This window comes from Geotrypetes seraphini, chromosome 9 (assembly GCF_902459505.1).
Source record: "Geotrypetes seraphini chromosome 9, aGeoSer1.1, whole genome shotgun sequence".
Lineage (NCBI taxonomy): Eukaryota > Metazoa > Chordata > Amphibia > Gymnophiona > Dermophiidae > Geotrypetes > Geotrypetes seraphini.
The window spans coordinates 20710295-20731061 of NC_047092.1; the positions used below are offsets into that span (position 1 = coordinate 20710295).

Below are 20767 nucleotides of genomic sequence, written 5' to 3' on the forward strand. Positions count from 1 at the left end.
GCGGGACAACAAAAACAAGAGGGCATTCAGAAAAATTAAAAGGAGACAGATTCAGAACAAATGCTAGGAAGTTCTTCTTCACTCAGAGGGTTGTAGATACCTGGAATGCACTTCCAGAAGAGGTGATAGGACAGAGTATGATATTGGGTTTCAAAAAGGGATTGGATAATTTCCTGAAGGAGAAGGGGATTGAAGGGTATAGATAGAGGGTTACTATACAGGATATTAAATGATTAGGGAATAAAAGGTTTAGGTAAAGGATCACTTACGGGTCAAGGACCTGGGGGACCGCCGCGGGAGCGGACTGCTGGGCACGATGGACCCCTGGTCTGACCCGGCAGAGGCAATTGCTTATGTTCTTATGTTCCACGGAATAGTGGGCATCATCTTTGTATTATCAGAAAATACGAAGAAATAATAACGTTTAAACAAAATAACATCTCTGGCTTTTCTAGGACTTGGGCTCCTCTTGATGCATTCTGTAAGACTTTAAGGGCTCCTTTTACGAAGCCGCGTTAGCGGCTTTAGCGCGCGTGACTTTTAATCACGCGCTAACCCCTGCGCTAGCCGAAAAACTACCGCCTGCTCAAGTGGGGGCAGTAGCGGCTAGCATGTCCGGCAGTGTAGCGCGCACTATGACGCGCGTTAAACCGCTAACGCGGCTTCGTTAAAGGAACCCTAAAAGTCAACTCCATCTGACTCCTTTATCTCAGATTTATGAGTTTGCAGCTTAACAATGTATTGATAATGTGGTGGTAATTGATAATGTTTTTTGCCTTTATCATTTGTTGTATATTTCTTGAAAAACTTCAATAAAATGTTGATACAAAAAAAAAAAAAAAAAAAGAAATGGATTTTATTTTCATTTTTATTTAAAGCATTACAGTATTTCTTTGATTTTTTTTGCTGGTTGCTTGAGAGTTCTGGTTAATTGAATTCTGGTTAACAGAGAGTCTACCGTATTTATGCATTGCCGCCACAGAGAGAGTATAGCAGCCCCGCAAATGTCCACGTGTACCTTCTTACATTTGGAATTTCAATATTTATTCACATCATAAAAGGAAACATTTTGTCCTATCTTCTAATTTTCTTACCTTGAATCATGTGATCAGTCCAGAGCTAAGGAGGACCTGAGGTAATACCTTGATCAGTTCTATAAATCTGAGAGTTTTAACAAAAAGGAAGCAACAACCCAAAATGCCAGAAACCCAACAACTGGAGGATATAAGAAAAAGAAATGCACATAAAAATGACAGCCCTGGGTCACACACCCAGTGTAGTTATAATATAGGGTGCCCACAAAAGCACTCTTTGATTTTAAATGGTTACAAAATCAAAACTTATTGGAATATGTTTAGAAAGTTTCAAGTTTATTAATTTTTAATATACCAACCATCAACGGGTATCTAGACAGTTTACAGTAAAATGTTAAAAATAGAGATAAAAGATTATATTTATAAAAGGAGTTAATAAAAGTGTACATTAAGGACATGAACTGGACAAACTTGAGAGTGATGGTAAGAGGGGAAGGGAGGGGTAAAGTTACATAATTAGAAGAAGAAAAGAAAGAGAGAGAAAAAAAAATGGAGATTGAAAGAAAATGGAGGGAAAGGATAAAACATTTAGGATAGGATTGCTTCATAGAAGCGGTTGGTTGAGTGGGAAGGAAATGCTTCAAGAGCAGTTGAAAGTATCTCGAAATAAGAAAGTCTTTAGGCTTATCTTGAATCTATCAAATTGTTTCTCATGACGGAGTTGATGTGGCAGAGCGTTCCACAATGTTGGGGCAACTACTGAAAAATTTGTTTTTCTAGTGTAGAAAAAATCCTTTATAGAGGGAATTGAAAGGAAATTCTGGTCTGCTGATCTAAGTGTCCGTAGTGGGCATTGTGGAATAAGAAGCCTATCAAGGCAATTTCAAGTCCCAAAAAAGCACGGTTAGCAAGATCTTACACAATCGCTTGAACATTTCACCCCTTATAAGCTGCAATGGTGCAGAAAGTTACAACCTTCAGACAGTGCAACGCGACAAAATGACCAGGTGTTCCTCAAGTGGCCCCCGAGATACGCCAGACATTACTGTTAGTGGCATTTTCCTTTTGGGGGTACATGAAAGACAGTGTACGTACCTCCACTACCCGCAACTATGGATGATCTGCAGGTCACTGAAGCTATAAACGCGATTCACGCCGGATAGGCTGCGGAGAGTCTGGTCCGAGCTCGATTATCGCATTGATGTTTGCCGAGTAAAGGGTGGGGCGCCCATCGAGTGTATGTAATCAACAGATACCATAGGAAACTTTATGAGTTGATGAAACTGTAGCCTCAAAGGTTAAAGAATATTCCAATAAATTTTGGTTTTGTAACCATTTAAAATCAAGGAGTGTTTTTGTGGGCACCCTGTACATCTACTGATTCTTAAATTGAAAAGTCAAAGGTTTGGACAAGTTCCTGAAGGAAAAGTCCATAGTCTGTTATTGAGAAAGACATGGGGGAAGCCACTGCTTGCCCTGGATCAGTAGCATGGAACGTTGCTACTCTTTGGGGTTCCGGAATGTTGCTACTCTTTGGGATTCTAGAATCTTGTTACTCTTTGGGATTCCAGAATCTTGCTATTCTTTGGGATTCTATATGGAATGTTGCTACTCTTTGGGATTCTAGAATCTTGTTACTCTTAGGGATTCCAGAATCTTGCTATTCTTTGGGATTCTATATGGAATGTTGCTACTCTTTGGGATTCTAGAATCTTGTTACTCTTAGGGATTCCGGAATCTTGCTATTCTTTGAGGTTCTATATGGAATGTTGCTACTCTTTGGGTTTTGGCCAGGTACTAGTGACCTGGATTGGCCTCCATGAGAACGGGATACTGGGTTTGATGAACCATTGGTCTGACCCAGTAAGGCTATTCTTATGTTCTTAATGTAATGCATAGGCACACCCCAAAAAGGATGGAAAAAATCTAAATACTTTTATTTGCCAATAAAACAAGCTGAATGATCAGCTGTTTAACATATTCTATAGATTTCCAGACTTGATCTAGCACTCATAGTTGATTCAGTTTACATGGCTGAGTTCTTTAATTTCTTAAAACAGTTGCGCAGTATTTGATTTAAAAAAAACCTAAAATCACAATATTATTCTCACCAGAACTCTTCCAATTACTGAATTTATACTGAAGAGCTACGGAAAACAAATGCCTGAATTGCAGCTGCTTAAGGGAGCAACAGAAATTTATCATTTATGACGAAAGTGTAGGAATCCTAGAAAAAAGTTTGCTTACAGCTGCCCAAATCTCTTTGCCATAATTAGTGAATATTATGGCATTATATAACAGATGAACTAAAGACCCCAGTGCTTGTCCACAACACCAGCAATCCTGCCCTAAACTTTTTGCTAGGGGTGTTCTACGGTTTGCATTGAACAGGTTGCTTCACTGAATTCCAGAAATGATTCCAGTCGGTCTCCCAGGTGGAGAGACCAAGGTATCTTCCATCCATAATTTCGAAGAGCCTAAATCTTTAGAAATGTCAAGCCTCGTGCAGTCTGCAAAATAAACACAAACCGCTTTTAAGAAGCGATCCCCATTCCTGGTGTTTTATCCTCCCCCCCTCTTCCCTTTAATTAATTTGTTTTTAATGATGTCATTATTAACTTTCCCCTCCCCCTTTCCCCTCCAGCTCATGTTCGTATTTGTAATTTGTCTATTTAATGTTCACATTTCCCCCCTCCCCTACAAAAATTTATTTTAACCTTCCATTTTTAGCATTGTAAAACCGGCCAGGTGCACGTCGATGGTCGGTATATTAAAATTAATTAAACTTGAAACATAAAGATGCAGTGTGACTGAACACCCCGGAGAATCTGGCGCTCGTGCTATTAGGTACAGAATGCAGAAGGCAATGACGTCATTGAGATCCATTGAAAGTAGACAGACTTCTGTGACTAGTATAAGCTCTGCACTGCATCAAATCTTTTAACACCCACATTATCAACAGTTGCTCGACAGAGCAAATTCCCTTTCTTTCATCCAAATTGGCCAGTATATGGTTTACATAGCAATTTCCAGCTTATAATTCTCCCAAATGGATGTTTGCAGCCCAACCTTCCACTGTATTTTCTGCAACATATCCCAGCTTCCACAAAGGCAATGCATAGTGAGCTCGACGGTGCTTGGGAAGCTCCATGTCCCTTAAAAATACAGCTGCTCTCTCTTTACTCTCAAAATGAAATTATTTGGCTCTCCGATCTTCCCAAGCCTTTTACTGTTTAGCCATTTCAACCCATAACAAGAGAAATAAGTAAAATTAGGAACGTTAACCCCACTAATTTGTCGAAACATTCAAGATATTGAAGGGAATTGACTTAGTAGAGAAAGAGAGACTGTTCACCCTCTCCAAGGTGAAGAGAACGAGAGGGCAGTCGCTAAAGTTAGAAGGGAAAAGATTCCGTACAAACGTAAGGAAGTTCTTCTTCACCCAGAGGGTGGTAGAAATCTGGAACACTCTTCCAGAGGCTGTTATAGGGGAAAACACCCTCCAGGGATTCAAGACAAGGTTAGACCAGTTCCTGCTGGACCAGAACATACGCAGGTAAGGCTAGACTCAAATAGGGCACTGGTCTTTGACCTAAGGGATGCCGCGTGAGTGGACTGCTGGGCACAATGGACCATTGGTCTGACCCAGCAGCGGCAATTCTTATGTTCTTATGTTGCTTTCTTCAAATGCACTTAGCCATTTTCCTAAGAACTACCTTGCTTCTAATTTTATATGCTAATGGAGTGTTTCTGACCTTGGATGTGTTTCCTGGCTTCAGTATTCAATTTGAAGCGTTGTTGTCCTTAGGATATTAGTTATGTACTATATCCTTGATGACACTGAAATCTTTTCTCCATTTTTTTTTTTTTTTTTTTTAATAAAGACCTGATTGCATGCAGATTTGAGTCCTTGTACTGGCATTTGTTACCGCTGAATGTTTTGGGGTTTTTTTTTATATCGTGGATAATGCCAGGGTCTTCCAAAGCTCAACCATTCCAGTGGCAGCCCTCTTGATCAACGCCAAAAAGGTGTTCAGTTGGGTAGAGTGGGCGTATTTGATGTTCTTCGCTAGTGTACACTTAATAACAGTTCTATCTACCAACCCAAATACTGATTAATAACACTTTACCAGAGTTACATCACCTGTGGAGAGGTATGAGGCAAGGGTGCTCACTTTGAACTATGCTGCTGAGAAAATTAAGTTTGCTTTGGATTGCCCACTGCTGTACGGCTGACAGCTTTTCCTCACGACTCTTGTATCCAGCTCCTTTTTCTGGAGCCATATGGTGGCCCTATGTTTTACTAAACAGCACAAGAGATTTTTGGCATGGGCTGGGGAGGTTAATGCTCCAACGCTCATAGGAATTCTATGAGTGTTGGAGCATTTACCTCGCAGGCCCATGCTAAAAACCTATAGCGCCGTTTGGTAAAAGGAACCCTATGTAAATACTTCTCCCTCTGTATTTGCGGTTTCAGCAATCGCGGATTTTAGCTTGCTGGCTCCTCCCCCAAATGACATCAGCTTGCATAGAGAAATCGCCGGTTCCAAGCGATTACAGAGAAAATCGCCAATTCCCGGCACTTTCTTCGCCGTGTTTTGCCTCTCCTTCAGGAACAGGCCAGGTCTCCCGCCATGTTATTCGCGGTTTTTCGCAGTCCTAGTACAATCCATCATCCTCTCCAGATTGGATTATTGCAATTCTATCTACCTCAGCCTAACCAAGAAAAGTCTCCACAGACTTCAGCGGATTCAGAACGCCGCAGCTAAGCTTGTTTTCGCGAAAAGCAAATTTGATCACGTCTCACCACTCCTGTCTAAGCTCCATTGGCTCCCAGTAATCCCCAGGATCCACTTCAAATGTGCGTGTCTGGCCTACAAGATCCTACATGGTATCCTTCCTGCCGTTATCCCTCTATCCTGGAACTCCCCAACCCCTACTTCCTCCAGATCCTCCCAAATTTTAAACTATCCTTCCCTTCCATAAAAGGTATTTCCCATGTAGGCAAACTTGGGTCATCCCTCCCCTTTAGAATCACTGAGATCTGGAATAACCTCACCTCCCCTCTCCGAACCTCAAGCTCCCTCCAACTCTTCCGCAAACACCTAAAAACCTGGCTATTCTCAAAACTGTAACACTTCCCCCCTCTTAGGCCTCTCACCTTCCCCCTTTACACCTAACTCTTTAATATCTCCACTGTAGTTCCTCTCTCATCTTTCTTCCTGTAAACAGTGCCGAGCTCCGCATTCGTGGAGATGGTGCGGTATATAAACCCAAGGTTTAGTTTAGTTTAGTTTAGTTTTGAATAGAAAACAGCAAATAACATATGAAAAAGTTATTTGCGGTTCTTCTGTATTTGCGGTTCTGTTAATCCCCCATCACAGCAAATACGGAGGGAGAAGTGTATACTTAAGTAAAAAGTTTTGATACTTTTACATGTAAAAAAAAACTACCGGATAATATTTGTTACTTTTACTGAAGTCATAATTTTGCCAATTTCTACTACTTTTACCTCGTTACATTTGATGTTTGCAGATAAAAGTAAAAGTGGGAGTTGTAAATAACAATTCCTCAGTAGTGTGTGATGCAGTGGTTAGAGCCACAGCCTCGGCACCCTGAGGTTGTGGGTTCAAATCCCATGCCGCTCCTTGTGACCCGGGGCAAGTCACTTAATCCTCAACTGCAACATAAATCCCACTGAAAGGTATTCAGAGGAGATAGTGGAGAAAAATGGTCTCAGTAACCTGCTTGGAGAAAGATATTTCAATCCAATACCAAGTCAATCAGGGTTAATGATTACCATCACTGACCAAATTACCTCCACCTCCTTGTTTGTGTAAACCAATATTTACGGTATCATAAGTTAATACTTTTACTTTTTATAAACAGCAAAACATCACTTATCTGAAAGTGCGCAGAGTAAAGATATGCCCGATGGGGACCCATTTCGCCGCAAAGCCCTCGATAAAGCCACGTTTTGTGGCGAAACAGATCCCCATGAAAAAAGTATCTGACTCTAGCAAATGCAGGATAGTGCAAAACTGCAGCAACCGCCTTGAGCGAATAAAGGCTTTAATAAGCCCTAATAAATAAATGACTTAGTTTATTTGAGTTGCAGACTGCTGCCCTCTAGTGGAGCACATGGAGGCAATGGATAAAACAGCGACACCATCCTTGTACAGAAAAGATTGAAAAGGAACATGTCCTCGAGATGTCCTGCATACATTCTGTGAGTGGCCTCCCAAATTTAAGTGCCATTTGCAAGCTTAAATTTATAGAATACCACCATTCACCCAGGTAAATGTACACTTAAATGGCAAAATCATGCCAAAACGACTGTTCTTTAATTATGCACTAAAACAGCTTACCCCAAACTCTGTATATGACGCCTTAAGTTGTACGTGCAAATTGGTACGCACAGCCGATTTGCACACAGAACTTACTTGATTACATGGCTTAATTGGCACTGATAATTGGCAATTAACACTTTGGAACTGGCACTAATTAAAAGTTACGTGCACAACTTGGGAAGCGTGATTCTATAAAAAGCAATGCGCCAGTTGCAGTGCTCGAAATTGAAAAGGGGCATGCCAGGGGCGGATCACAGGCATTCCTAAAAGTTATTGCATTGTTATAGAATACACCCAATCCAACGCATAACTTAAGCACAGGCATTTAGGCCTGGTTTTAGCTAGCCTAAACTGGTGTGCCTAGGATAGGAGGCTGAGCCAGTGTTTTCCCCGCTCTGTGCTCTTTTCTCCTCTCACCAGTTCATCCCGCCTCATTCCCTGGTAAAAAAAAAAAATAAAATCACCTGTCCCGAGCCATTTCTCTATGGAAGTCTTGCACTGAGTTCAGTGCAAGGAATGGTCAACCCAGGAGCCTTTATAAGCACACATGGACACACATAAACACTCAAGCTCCTACTCACATAGAAACACATACAGAAATACCACACTGAGTGCTAACCACAGACAACTGATGTGGGAGGAAGGTGCTGCCATGTTGCATTTGCTCTGTCCAGAGGACGCAAGAAGGATGCGTGGCTGAGCCATTTTTCAGGGCAGTGTGGGCCTCTGTTTCAGCTCCATCGCCCAGTCATGCGCTCAGTAATCTCTGTGGCTCTGCCAGGGATGGGGCATTCGCTAGGCAATGAAGGGCTCTTGCTCTAGGCTCTAGGGATTCTCCTCTACTCCTCAGACATCTTTCATTTAGAAGCTTGAAGCCCAGATGAAAGGACAGACAGAGAGACAGGATGCGTGAACAGATGTCTGGCAAAGTCCTCAGTCCAGCACCCTCCTCAGGCTGGGATACAGGAATACAACAGCTGTAGCTACAGCCAGGACAATGACTGGCCTCCACAATCCAGGGGACCCTGTGGACAGGGAGAAAGGACGGCTGTGAGTCTGGATCTGTTCAGTCAGTGAAAAATAAAACCTTCCCTGAATATAGCCACTGTTTGCTCAGGCTGAGCACCTGTCAGGCTGGATAAGAGTCCCAAAACAGGTGCACGTGGCCAGCAGTCTGTCTGTGCTGGACAGAGACAACACCCTGGGTGAGACCTTTCGGATTTAATGTTAGGTTTCTGGTGTGTTAGGCCCTCGTTGTCCTGGAACTCTCTGGCTCATGGTTGTACTAGTGGCAAAGCAGGCAGCTTTCTTAGCTTGACCTGTTCTCACAAAGCTAACCCCTTTCCTATCGCTCCCCCCCTCCCCCCCACCCCCTCAATCTACCCCAGTACTTCACTTTCACTTCCTACCTGATAGTGAAATACTAACAAAATCCCCAACACCTACACTCTTCTGTGGCCTCAACAGGGACTCGGTTTTGGCAGTGACCCTTCTCCATAGCCTCTTTTGGCTCATAGGAGCCAAAATACATTTCACTTCCTCCTGCGTTCTTCGATCCTATCTTCTATTTATATTCTATAAGAGGATAAGTTCAAACATAAAGGAATTGCGGACAATATAAGGACTTACATCTATTGGAACTAACAAAGGGAATATTGAGTATTATTATATAAGAATAGGTGGTGAAGGTAGCACTAGCTAGCAGCATGGAAAAGCAAAGAAATAATATAGCACCTCTGAATAGCATAGTGACAGCTACCATAGAAATATGTATAACATAACTAAAACATAACATAACATAACTTTATTCTTCTATACCGCCACAATCGGACGATTTCTAGGCGGTTTACACTGAAGAGAGCTGGACAATCGGCGAATTACAAAATACAAATAGTAAAAATACAACATATTTCTCAAGAATAGTCAGAATAAAATTATTAAATTTAGTATGACTTCTGTATAGGAAACAGGCCTGTCAAACAATACAGTTTTAATTTCTTTCCGAAATGCGCCCTAGGTCAACCTGGCTCCATTGATGCAATTACCTAACCAAGACTGCTGTTTACTTGCTTGAAACATGAAAGTTCTATCCAAAAAGGACAATCTTGACAATCTCGACTATTTACTAACTGGTATCCAATGAAATTAACTGGAGGATGTTTGTCCCCTCTCCCCCTTGCCCTTGATAGAGGATTCTTCCAGATTCTGTCCCCATCACCTCTGTCACTGTGGGCTACCTGGACCCTGCCTCTGTAAGCCCACCCTAGGCCATACAGAACCTCCCACATTGTCACCTGCCAGGTCCCCCCTACCTCTGTGGGACCACACAGCCATGTTTTACAGTGCATGGTCATCAGTCCTTCTGGTCCCATTAAGCCATGCTGTCCAGGATCCTGGAATTGTACAAAGCGCAAAGGTTGGACAGCAGAAAGTGCCCCTGGTGGCCATCAGTGGAATTGCATTGGACTAGATAGTTACAGCACCTCAAATAACATAAGCATGTTATATGTAGAACGTACACAGGCGAAGCTAGACTCGGTTAGGGCACTGGTCTTTGACCTAAGAGCCGCCACGGGAGCGGACTGCTGGGCATGATGGACCACTGGTCTGAGCCAGCAGCGGCGATTCTTATGTTCTTATGTCTCTATCTATCGATCGATTGATTGATAGATGATTTTTCATAATTTCTTGGTGTGTTTGGTTTTGGGTTTTTTTGCCTTTCCCTACTCTTTCACGTCCAAGGGTTTTCTAATCTATAATCTGTGTAGTTTATCTTGCCAGTGTTTAGATGCTTGCGTCCAGTTCACATTTCCCTGTTCTGGTCCTCGATCCGATGGCATACATCAATCGGATAGTCAAGCTTTGCTCTCCATGCCTCACCGGTGATCAAGTCCATGTGCGTACGGTTAAAAAATGAAATATGGCTTTCAGCTCATGCATTTCCACAGCAAATTCAGGATGCTTCAGCACCGTTAAGGTATATTCCTCTACTATGCCTCCGTCTCCTCTCACAGCATGAGCATTTGAGGACTCTCTGTTACAAGGAGGAGACTGAGAGGAGACATGATCGAAACATTCAAAATACTGAAGGGAATAGACTTAGTAGATAAAGACAGACTGTTCACACTCTCCAAGGTAGGGAGAACGAGAGGGCACTCTCTAAAGTTGAAAGGGGATAGATTCCGTACGAACATAAGTTCTTCTTCACCCAGAGAGTGGTGGAGAGCTGGAACGCTCTTCCGGAGTCTGTTGTAGGGGAAAGCACCCTCCAGGGTTTCAAGGCTAAGCTGGACAAGTTCCTGCTAAACTGGGACATACACAGGTGGGCTGGACTTATTTTAGAGCACTGGTCTTTGACCTGGGGGCCGCCGCGTGAGCAGATTGCTGGGCACGATGGACCACTGGTCTGACCCAGCAGCGGCAGTACTTATGTTCTTAACGTATATGGCCTTCTGGAAGTGATTTGATCATGGGAGCTGATACAAACAGGAATCATAAAAACATCACAGGGTTTTGTCTGTTGGTCTTTCTTATAAATCTCATTGCTCTAGAGCAGGGGGTCCTCAAATCAAGTCCTTGAGACCCACACAACCCAGCCTGGTTTTCACTGAAATACTTTCATGTTTTCTTTATATATATATATATATTGATATTTGCCAACATTTGCTTAGTTTTGATCTGAAGAAGAATAAAGTCCTTTTCACTGAATGAGTAGGGTGATAAATCTCTTTCAAAATGCCCACTCTGTCACATGAACTATCTTCGCGTAAAGAGTATTACTTCCTTTCGGCATCACCCCACTCGTTCAGTGAAAAGGACTTTATTCTAATTGAGGGTTCCTTGAAAAAGGCAATGAAACATGGTCCGTGTCGGGACCCTTAAAAATGCTTCAAGCTAAGTAACAAACGTATTAATTTTTCTACACAAGTCGATTTAACACAGTGAAGTCACAAATTTAGAAATACTCACTTGCATTTTTCATACATGCAATGACTGGGTGGTGGGTCTCGCTAAAGGGACTCCGGTCCTTGGCAAGATTACACAACTCTGATCATATTTTGTAATTTCATAGTGTGTAACAGGGATCATTACATCTCATGTTGTTATTATTCATTTAGACACCTAAAAAGTGGAACGCAAGAAGCATCTTGGCCTCTCTCCGATTATGATTCAAGCACAGGGCCTGAGCTATGAGCTGAAGATGGTCCCTTCTGGTCTTATGACCGAAACCGAAGACCTGTAAAATAGGGGGAAAGGAATTAAGACTCTGCGATCCAACCCGACTCGGGACAGGGATACATTATGACCATTGCTAAAGTGGAGGATTAAACCGCGTCCAAGATGCATGCATCCACGCAGTCTCCTGTACCTTTTCAAGTAGGCCTCGCAGTACAAGGACATTTCTTTGGCACAGTTCCCAAATGCATAACTAGAGTTGACAAGGAGCCAAACAGGGCCACCCGTCTCTTAATTTAGATTTTTGCACTGGGGTATGTCATCCATACAGTGACTAATTGCATTATCAGAGAGGAATCTGGAGTTCTGTTCAACATAGTCTCGCATGCTGATACGGTGATTATTTCTGTGGGTGTGTTTTTCTTTGCTTCAAATATCTTCCTCCTGTGCTGTTCAGGAAAAATTACAGTCTATTACCAAATGCACTTGCTTCATATTTTGATCATTTGGAAAAACCCAGTCAGCTCCTGCAGGCCGAGGATGAATGTTTACTTACAAAATATTATTTTAAGCACTTGGCATTAGCAGACACCATTGTGTTCTTTGAGAATTTTCCCCCAGCACAACAGAGATCTGTCCATGATAATTCGCGTTATAATCAGCTGGTGTTATACTACCACAATCAGGGCTGGTGGGTTTGGAGGGGTCCCCTCCCAAGCTTCTGCCCAGGGGCCCTGCATGTTTAACCTTTGTCCTGACCACATTCACAAAGTGCCGGGTTTTGGGAAGCCGTCCGGACGCCCGGGCTTGTCCTCTAAAAAGATGCCGTGTCCGGGCAACCCAAACAATAATTCCTCCTGCATTTTACACACATTACTTTTCACATCTTCCACATGGCTCTCTGCACATAAACAGAAGGCCATATAGGCGTATAGAGTCATCATTTGGAAGGCAGTGATTCCTAACAGTTCACTCCTCCTTAGGGCTACCAGATGTCCAGGAAAACCCGTAATTGACCACTGAGAAAATGAGCACGTGGACAAGTCTGATCTTCGTTTGGCGTGTTATACCCTCACCAAACACAAAACAACCACAGATCTACAGACAGAAACATACCAAATTAACTGAACTAGTAAGCCCAAGGAGTCACACTGTGTACTGGGCATAGTGCAAAAGAATAAGAGATGCTCGTTTCCCCAGAACTGACAGAGAAAAAGTGTAGTTACTTACCTGTAACGTAGGTTCTCCGTGGACAGCAGGATAGTCAGCCACATAAGGGTGTTGTCCCAACAGCTCCCAATTTGCGGATAAGCTCTCCAATAGCTCAGAGAGATTTTTTGATTTTTTTTTTTCTCTCTCTGAGCACGTGCAGTGCCCGGGCCCCACTGGGCATGCCCGAGCCCTACCCATTTCTCCCTAATCCCCAGGATGTTCCTAGCCGTGGCCGGGTCGGCCGTATGGGGAGGCGGGTGGGTTTTGTGGCTGACTATCCTGCTGTCCACGGAGAATTAAAGACTTTCTACAAAAGAATGAGCAGGTAAGCCTCTGTATGATCCTTAGGAACGAAGAGAAACAGCAGCCGGAGGCTATTCTAGGGGAAAACATCCTTCAGGGATTCAAGACAAAGTTAGACAAGTTCCTGCTGAACCGGAACCTACGCAGATAGGGCTGGTCTCAGTTAGGGTCTGGTCTTTGACCTAGGGGTTGCCGCGAGAGTGGACTGCTGGCCACGATGGACCCCTGGTCTGACAATTCTTATGTTCTTATCACCAGAGAAGGGACTAAATATCGCTAGAACCGCTGGGAACTGTCTTTGTTATTTTGATTCAATCTCTTTTAACTTTGATCCTTTGGGGGGCTGATTCTTTAAGGCTTCTTCCCAATGCTGTGGGCTACAGGCAAAATAGGAGTGTGTGGCGCGGTGGTTGAAGCTACAGCCTCAGGGGTTGTGGGTTCAAATCCCGCACTGCTCCTTGTGACTCTGGGCAAGTCACTTAATCCTCCATAGCCCCAGGTACGTTAGCTAGATTGTGAGCCCGCCGGGACAGACAGGGAAAATGCTTGAGTACCTGATTGTAAAAAAAACCCGCTTAGATAACCTTGATAGGCGGTATATAAAATCCTAATAAACTTGAAATTTGAAAATCCTTAATAAATCAGGCATCACATGTAAAAATTGCCACACTAATAATATTCCTTGCATCTGAACTTTAGAGACAGACAGAATGAGTTTGATGGAGAAAGAAACACACATATATGAGCGAAGGACATTAAAGGCACAGACACACTCTGTACATTAGTGAGGCAGAATTACGCTGTACAGTTTAGAGACAATTTGCATGATGCTCAGAGTCAGAGTTACCAGATTTTTCATCTGGTAAACGAGGACATGTGGCCCCGCCCCCATTCTTCCCTGGCCCCACCCCATTCTGCCCCTCCCCCCTCCCTAAACCCAGCCCCGCACAAACCTCGTCTCTTCGGGCCGGGGCTGGAGTGCATCCGCGCATGCACGATCTCACCAGCTTTTCAAAACCCGGACAAAGTGTCCGGGTTTTGAAAAGCCACCTGGAGAATCCCAAACGTCTGGTAACCCTACTCGGAGTGAGTGCAGGGTGAGAGAAACACGCAATGGGCGCACACACACGCAAAGAGACAGAGGCGCGCACACATGTTGAAAGCTAGCAAAGCAAAGGCAGCAGAGCTAGCAGATGAGCAGAGAAAGAGAGCGAGCGGAGGATGCACGGTATACAAGTACCTGATTGGCATTAGGAGGAGGTCTCTGCCCACCAGCACCAGAGCAGGGCCACTATAACAACCAGTCCTATGAGGGGAAGGGAGAGAAGAGGGGGGTCAGAAACAGAGGGGACCTAAAAACAGGAAGAAGTGTGTCAAATCAAGAGAGAGGCAGAAGGAGAAAAGGCATGCAGGAAGGAAACGGGCAGAGAGACGGAAACCCAAAGCCAGGCGAGAGATGGAGTGCGCGGGCAAGGAAGAGAGGGCGGAGAAGACAGCCAGAGAAGGGCATGGCAAAGGCAGAGAAAGCCGGCCAGAAGAGACACGCAAGGCAGACATGCAGGGCGGGTTCGGGAGGCATCGAGTGGTGGAATCAAGGAGAGCAAGCAAGGGAGATGAAAAGAATTATTAATAACATCATAGTAATAATTCAGGGGGGGGATTTAGGGAGGAAGCAAACGAAAAACAGAGACGAAGCAGAGGAAAATGGGCAAAAAAGGAGACAAAAAAAGAGAGAGAGAGATTGTGGTTAAATAAGAGTCCAAACGAAAACCGCTTTCAGCACTTTGGTGTATCAAATGAAGCTATGGGCGCTACATGCTAAGGCACCAATTATATCCTTTGGGCATTTTAGCATGTAGCGCGTGCTAAATCAGTTATCGCACCTTAATAAAAGGACCCCCTACGTTCTGGGTACACTGAGCATAAATATATCCAGAAAGCGGCAATACTTCATTCTACCACTCCAGAGGCGGCCACGTTCTCAGCGGGACCAAATTACATAGGATCCGACTGGCCCGCGCAATCGTGACCTCATGGCCAGCGTAAATCACTTTGATATGGTGCGTGTACGTGGGACGCAATTGTGCGGCCAAGGCTGCAGGAGAATCACAGCTTAAAAATGGCAGCACTCGTGATTTTCCAGCAGCCTGTAACTAGTAGAAGCTGGCGATTATTTGCTGTCAGATATATATACAGTACGCTGAGACAATCTTCTCTTTCCAGCTCTCCTCATCACGCTCAATGTGCCGGCAGCCCCTGGGATCGTGCAGGCAGGAATTTGACGTGCTGCATTCCCTGACGGCACAGAGAGAAGAGGAAGAGAGGGAAGAAGGCTGTCTTGACTGAATTGTAAGCTGTTTTACTACTTGGGAACTAGCTGGGTATTCGGGACCTGGGTTGGCCACTGTTGGAAACAGGATACTGTCCCAGTACAGCAATTCTTATGTTCTTATGACAGCCACGTAAAGGACAATCAAGCCATTGTGACATCACTGGCTCTTAGGCATTGGTGGAATGAGGCATTATGACATCACAATCTCAGCTCTGGAATGTTGCTACTCTTTGGGTTTCTGCCAGGTACTTGGGACCTGGGTTGGCCACTATTGGAAACAGGATACAAGGCTTGATGGACCTTTGTTCTGACCCCATGTGGCGATTCTTATGGCTGTCTCTTCTAGGTTTTGATGTACAGTGCTTTGTATGTCTAGTAGCGTTATAGAAATTAGTAGTAGTAGAAACAACGAATGAGGACAAGACGGACAGTGCTGCACCTTCCATACTCCCTACTGGGGCTGAGGAGAAAACCAAAGACCCTTCTACAGCCCCATGCAGTGGTGTAGTAAGGGTAGGAGGCTCCCGGGGTGGGGGCGCCCCCAAGCTCCTTCCCACTCACCCCCATTCCACACTTGTGCTCTCCCGCCCCACCCCCGTGTAGGGGACAAGGGCAGGGCCAGTGTGAGATGGGCAGGGTCATGTGTCCTCTTTCTTGACGTCACAGATAAGGTAACCCTATAAAATCTATTGTACTTCTTTGAACTATGTATTATTTTAGCATCTCAGTATTTTCACATCCAAATCATAAGCCAAGCACCATCAGTATAATTAAGATAAATCTTAAACGTCTCGTATGTCTGCAGGGGAATGCTACATCTCATCACAAATCAAGACAGAGAGGACTGGAAAAACTGATGTTAACAACGTGCTAACACCCATTCTCATGCCAACACACTGTGAGACGTAGGTCGTTTTCCTGTAGGGGGCGACCAGGTTAAATATTCCTTCCCTCATTATTCTCACCTGCTTTATGACGATTGCATCAGGCACTGATCTGATTCTCAGAAGTTGGTCCAAAAAATGTGCGTGTTCAGTGCGTTTGTTCTGGCAGCAGGTGGGTTGTGTTTTACTTAAAATCTTGCGGAAACATTGTTGTGTTTTAACGGACTGCTGTTTACTCAATGTGGGAGTTCCTGGTCTTGCTCTCCCGGAGCAGAGGTTAGCGGCCTGTGTATTTACGGCTGCTCGCTTGGCTTTGGCACAATGTTGGCGTTCCCCCAATATTCCTGCTTTACAAACTGTGTACTCTCGTTTGGATCATTTGCAATTGATGTCTAAACTGACCGCTTTGAAACATAATACTCTTGTTTCTTATTCTAAAATTTGGGAACCTTATGTACGGTAGAGACAGCACACTCTTTAAATTGGAGGGGGGGATGGGGAAGTATATTTGGGGGGGGAAGGGGGTTCTATGGGGATTCTAGATTTGATTTGTTTGGTTGGGGGGATACTCTGCTGTTTGTTTATTTTTTGACACGTGTATTCAGTTTGTATTGGCTGTTTTGATTATGAAAAATTAATAAAGAAATTTATTTAAAAATGTGCATTTTCACTCAGTGTTTATCATGTCTGGCATCTTATTTCCTTATTTATTTAAGTGAGCTTACACAGTGCCCACATCACTTACTTTAAATACTGTAAAAAATTAAAATAATACAGATATCTTGTACCATATTCCAGTACAGGGATGGGTTGTTCATATCTCTTGTCTAGATATTTCCTTGATAGATCAGCTACAAGACTTCCCTGGAACACCTGGAGAAGAGTGTCCAAGAATGGCTATACTGGATCAAACCAAACATCTATCTAGTCCACTATCCTGCTCCCAAAAGTAGAAAATCCAGGTCACAAGTACCTGGAACAGTCCCAAAACAGTAGCAAGATTCCGGAATCCCAAAGAGTAGAAAGATTCCGGAATCCCAAAGAGTAGCAAGATTCCGGAATCCCAAAGAGTAGCAAGATTCCATGCTGCAGATCCCAGGGATAAGTAGTGTCGTTTTCCAGATCTACCTTAATAGCAGTTTCAGGACTTTCCTCCTGGAACTTGTCCAAACTTTTTTTTTTAACTCATACGTGCTAACTGCTGTTATCACATCCTCCAGCAACAGGTTCCAACGCTTAGCTATTAGTGAAAAAAAAAAAATACTTTCTCCTATTTGTTTTAAAAGTATTACCATGTAATTTCACGGAGTGTCCCCTCATTTTTGTACTTTTTGAAAGAGTAAATCATTGATTCACATCACAGTTGTATCAGAAAAGTGTTGGAACACCAAAATTGAGGATGAGGAAAATCCCTTCTTCCCCATTGAAAAAAACCCCACAACTCCAGGAGGTGTGAATAAATACTACCGACCGGATACACAGCAAATGTTTTTGTGCATACCCCCTTGACATCTTGAAGTGAACTCATGCAAATAAAAACATGGTGCAAAGTTTTTTGATAGAATGTTATCATTCCAGGCAGCTAAATTGAACACATGGCTTGGAAAACCCATACTTGAGGCTACTTCTTACATTGACTTTAGAAAATCACTGAAGACACGTCTGTTTGACAAGTTCTAAATCTCAAAGCATGTTCTTCCTATCTCATTATAAACTCCCAACGGCTGTCCATAGCTTAATTACTTTGTCCGGGTTTTGAAAAGCTTCCAGCTCGGGATCGCATCGGGAGGGCATCTGCGCATGCACGTATGTAACGTGGTAACACCACGCGCATGCCCGCACGTGTGTGATGTCATCACGTCACATCTGCGCATTTACAGTGCCCTCCTGATGGGGCTCCGGGCATGAGAAGAGATTGGGGGGGTGGGGTTGGATCGGAAAGGGGTATGACTTGGGGAAAACAAGGCATGGCTGGGTGGAACTGGAGGGGGCTGGAGGCGGGGCCAAGGTTCAGATTTTACGATTGTGAATTCTGGTAACCCTACCATGAGTTGGTGGCCAACTCAGTGGCATGATCCATCCATCCATCCATAATGAGATCCTTAAGTCTATCACCATATGCTTTATGATGTAGACCAATGGTTCCCAACCCTGTCCTGGAGGATCCCCAGGCCAGTCAGGTTTTCAGGATAGCCCTAATGAATATGCATGAGAGAGATCTGCATATAACAAAATTCAGATGTGAGTTTCTCTTATGTCTGTTGGTTGCAAAAGAGAAAAGCTCAATTATATATTTGGGAGCTAAACCAAACATAACAGAACAGAACACAACACTGTACTTACAGACCGCGTTACCAGAAGTTCTACGCGGTAAACAAAAAATTATAAACATTAAACATAATCGTAGGGTTGAGGGAATCAAGCAGTCAAATATTTGGTGAAAAGATAAGTATTTAGCTGTTTTCTGAAATGTCTCTAGGAATCAGCTGTGACCAACAGCGATCGAAATTCATTTTCGTGAGAAGCTGCCTGAGATGCTAAAGAATGATTTAAGAAATTTCATACTTTTACAGAAGGAAAATGAAACAAAGCATGGGTTTTTCTACTATATTTGTGTGTAGCTATGGAGAAAGTATTAGCCAGATAGGTAGGGGCTGCACCATATAAAACCTTATAACAAAAACAGCCCAACTTAAACAGTTCCTGGGCCTCCAATGCAATTCACAGAAGCAGCCAAACTTAAACTTCACCCGCACCTCCGTTGGCAGCCAATGCGGTACTCGATAGGAGGGTGTTACGTGATCATATTTCTTCAACTTAAAAATCAGCCCGACCACCGCATTTTGTACTCTTCGCAATCGTTGCACATTCTACTTCTTATTCTTACTCTTATATACCGCCAAAGCCATGATAGTTCGAGGCGGTTTACAACGAACAGTGCTGGACAACAGCAAAGTGGTCACAATACAAAGTCATCGAATATAAGCTTACAGAATGGAAGAAGTGGAAAGTTACAAAATTCTTAGGTTACAAATCGATTAAACAAATTCGTTTTTACAGATTTTCTAAAATTGAAGTAGGTTGAGGAATGCGGGATAATGTTACCCATGGGAAATTGCCAAATAGGAAATATTGCAGTAATCAAGCTGGCTTAGTATAAGAGACTGCACCAAAACTCTAAATGATGAAACATCAAAATACGCCCTAAGGGACCGAAGCTTCCAAAGAGTCCACCTGGTTCTTCATAGTCAAGCCCTGAACCCAGATGCTCAAAAGCTTTCCTTGCAAGTAAAAGTGTTTAAAACCAGTCTTACCTGCCAGGAAGCTCTACGTCCTATGCTTAAAAGGGATCTCCAGGGCTTTCCCCAATAGCAGTAGCAGCCACCGTGAACTCTATGCAAAAGCATTACAAGGAGCTCATTAGTATTAAAATGAGCTCTCCTTGTAATGCTCAAAAGGGAAGAGGAGGGAACGTCCACCTCTTAACGGGGAATTTTTTTACGGCAGGTCTGGAACTGGCATAGCTCTTGTGAGAGTGTTGTATGAGTGTTCTCGGCCCAACCAAGAAGAGAATGATAGCACCAAAAAGTAGAGTTTAATTAAATGATTCTTTTCCAGGGGTTACGTCTTCGAAGCACTTTATTATGTAGCCACAAAACTACAAAACTAGGTTTATCGTGTGACTCCAGAAAAAAAGAGGACGAATCGAAACATCCGGGTTTTGCTTCCATTGAAATTAATGGAAGTAAAACCCAGATGTCTGCCTTCATTTTTTGGAGCCATATGGTAACCCTACACAAAACCCAACATACGACATCCACATTTCTGCAATATTGTGTGGATCGATTTTTTTACTCAGTCAAAAATTATAAAGACTAGGGAGACACTCTATGAAGCTACAGGGAAATACTCGTAAAACAAATAAAAGGAAATATTATTTTCACTCGGAGAATAGTTAAGCTCTGGAACGCGTTGCTGGAGGTTGTGGTAAGAGCAGTTAACGTAGCTGATTTTAAGAAAGGTTTGGACAATTTCCAGGAGGAAAGGTCCATAGTCTGTTATTGAGAAAGACATGGGAGAAGCCACTGCTTTCCCTGGATCGGTAGCATGGAATGTTGCTACTCTTTGGGATTCTATATGGAATGTTGCTACTCTTTGGGGTTCCGGAATTTTGTTTACTCTGAGATAATGGAATGTTGCTACTATTTGGTTTTGCCAGGTACTAGTGACCTGGATTGGCCACCGTGAATATGGGCTACTGGGCTTGATGGACCATTGGTCTGACCCAATATGGCTGTTCTTATGTTCTTATTTTCATCAGGGGTAAACAGAAAAGTATCATATGTCACAACTTCCATGAAAACATGATGTGTCATCAAAGGCAACACCTAAAGCTTTGTAGAATACAATCTCCACCACCGTCTATTGAGAAAGTGCACCCGAGAATGGAAGTTTGTGACCTACATGACTTTGTTA

General features: G+C 43.3%; 1 protein-coding gene across 1 annotated transcript in view; it reads right to left on the minus strand.

The window, feature by feature from the left end:
- Positions 1-7858: 7858 nt before the first annotated feature.
- Positions 7859-20767, minus strand: part of CCDC136 (coiled-coil domain containing 136) — a 69710-nt gene continuing 56801 nt past the window's right edge. Inside the window, exon 8 of the mRNA XM_033959539.1 lies at positions 7859-8409. Coding sequence (XP_033815430.1) covers positions 8368-8409 — 42 coding nt within the window. The 3' untranslated portion in view covers positions 7859-8367. The remainder of the gene's footprint in view (positions 8410-20767) is intronic.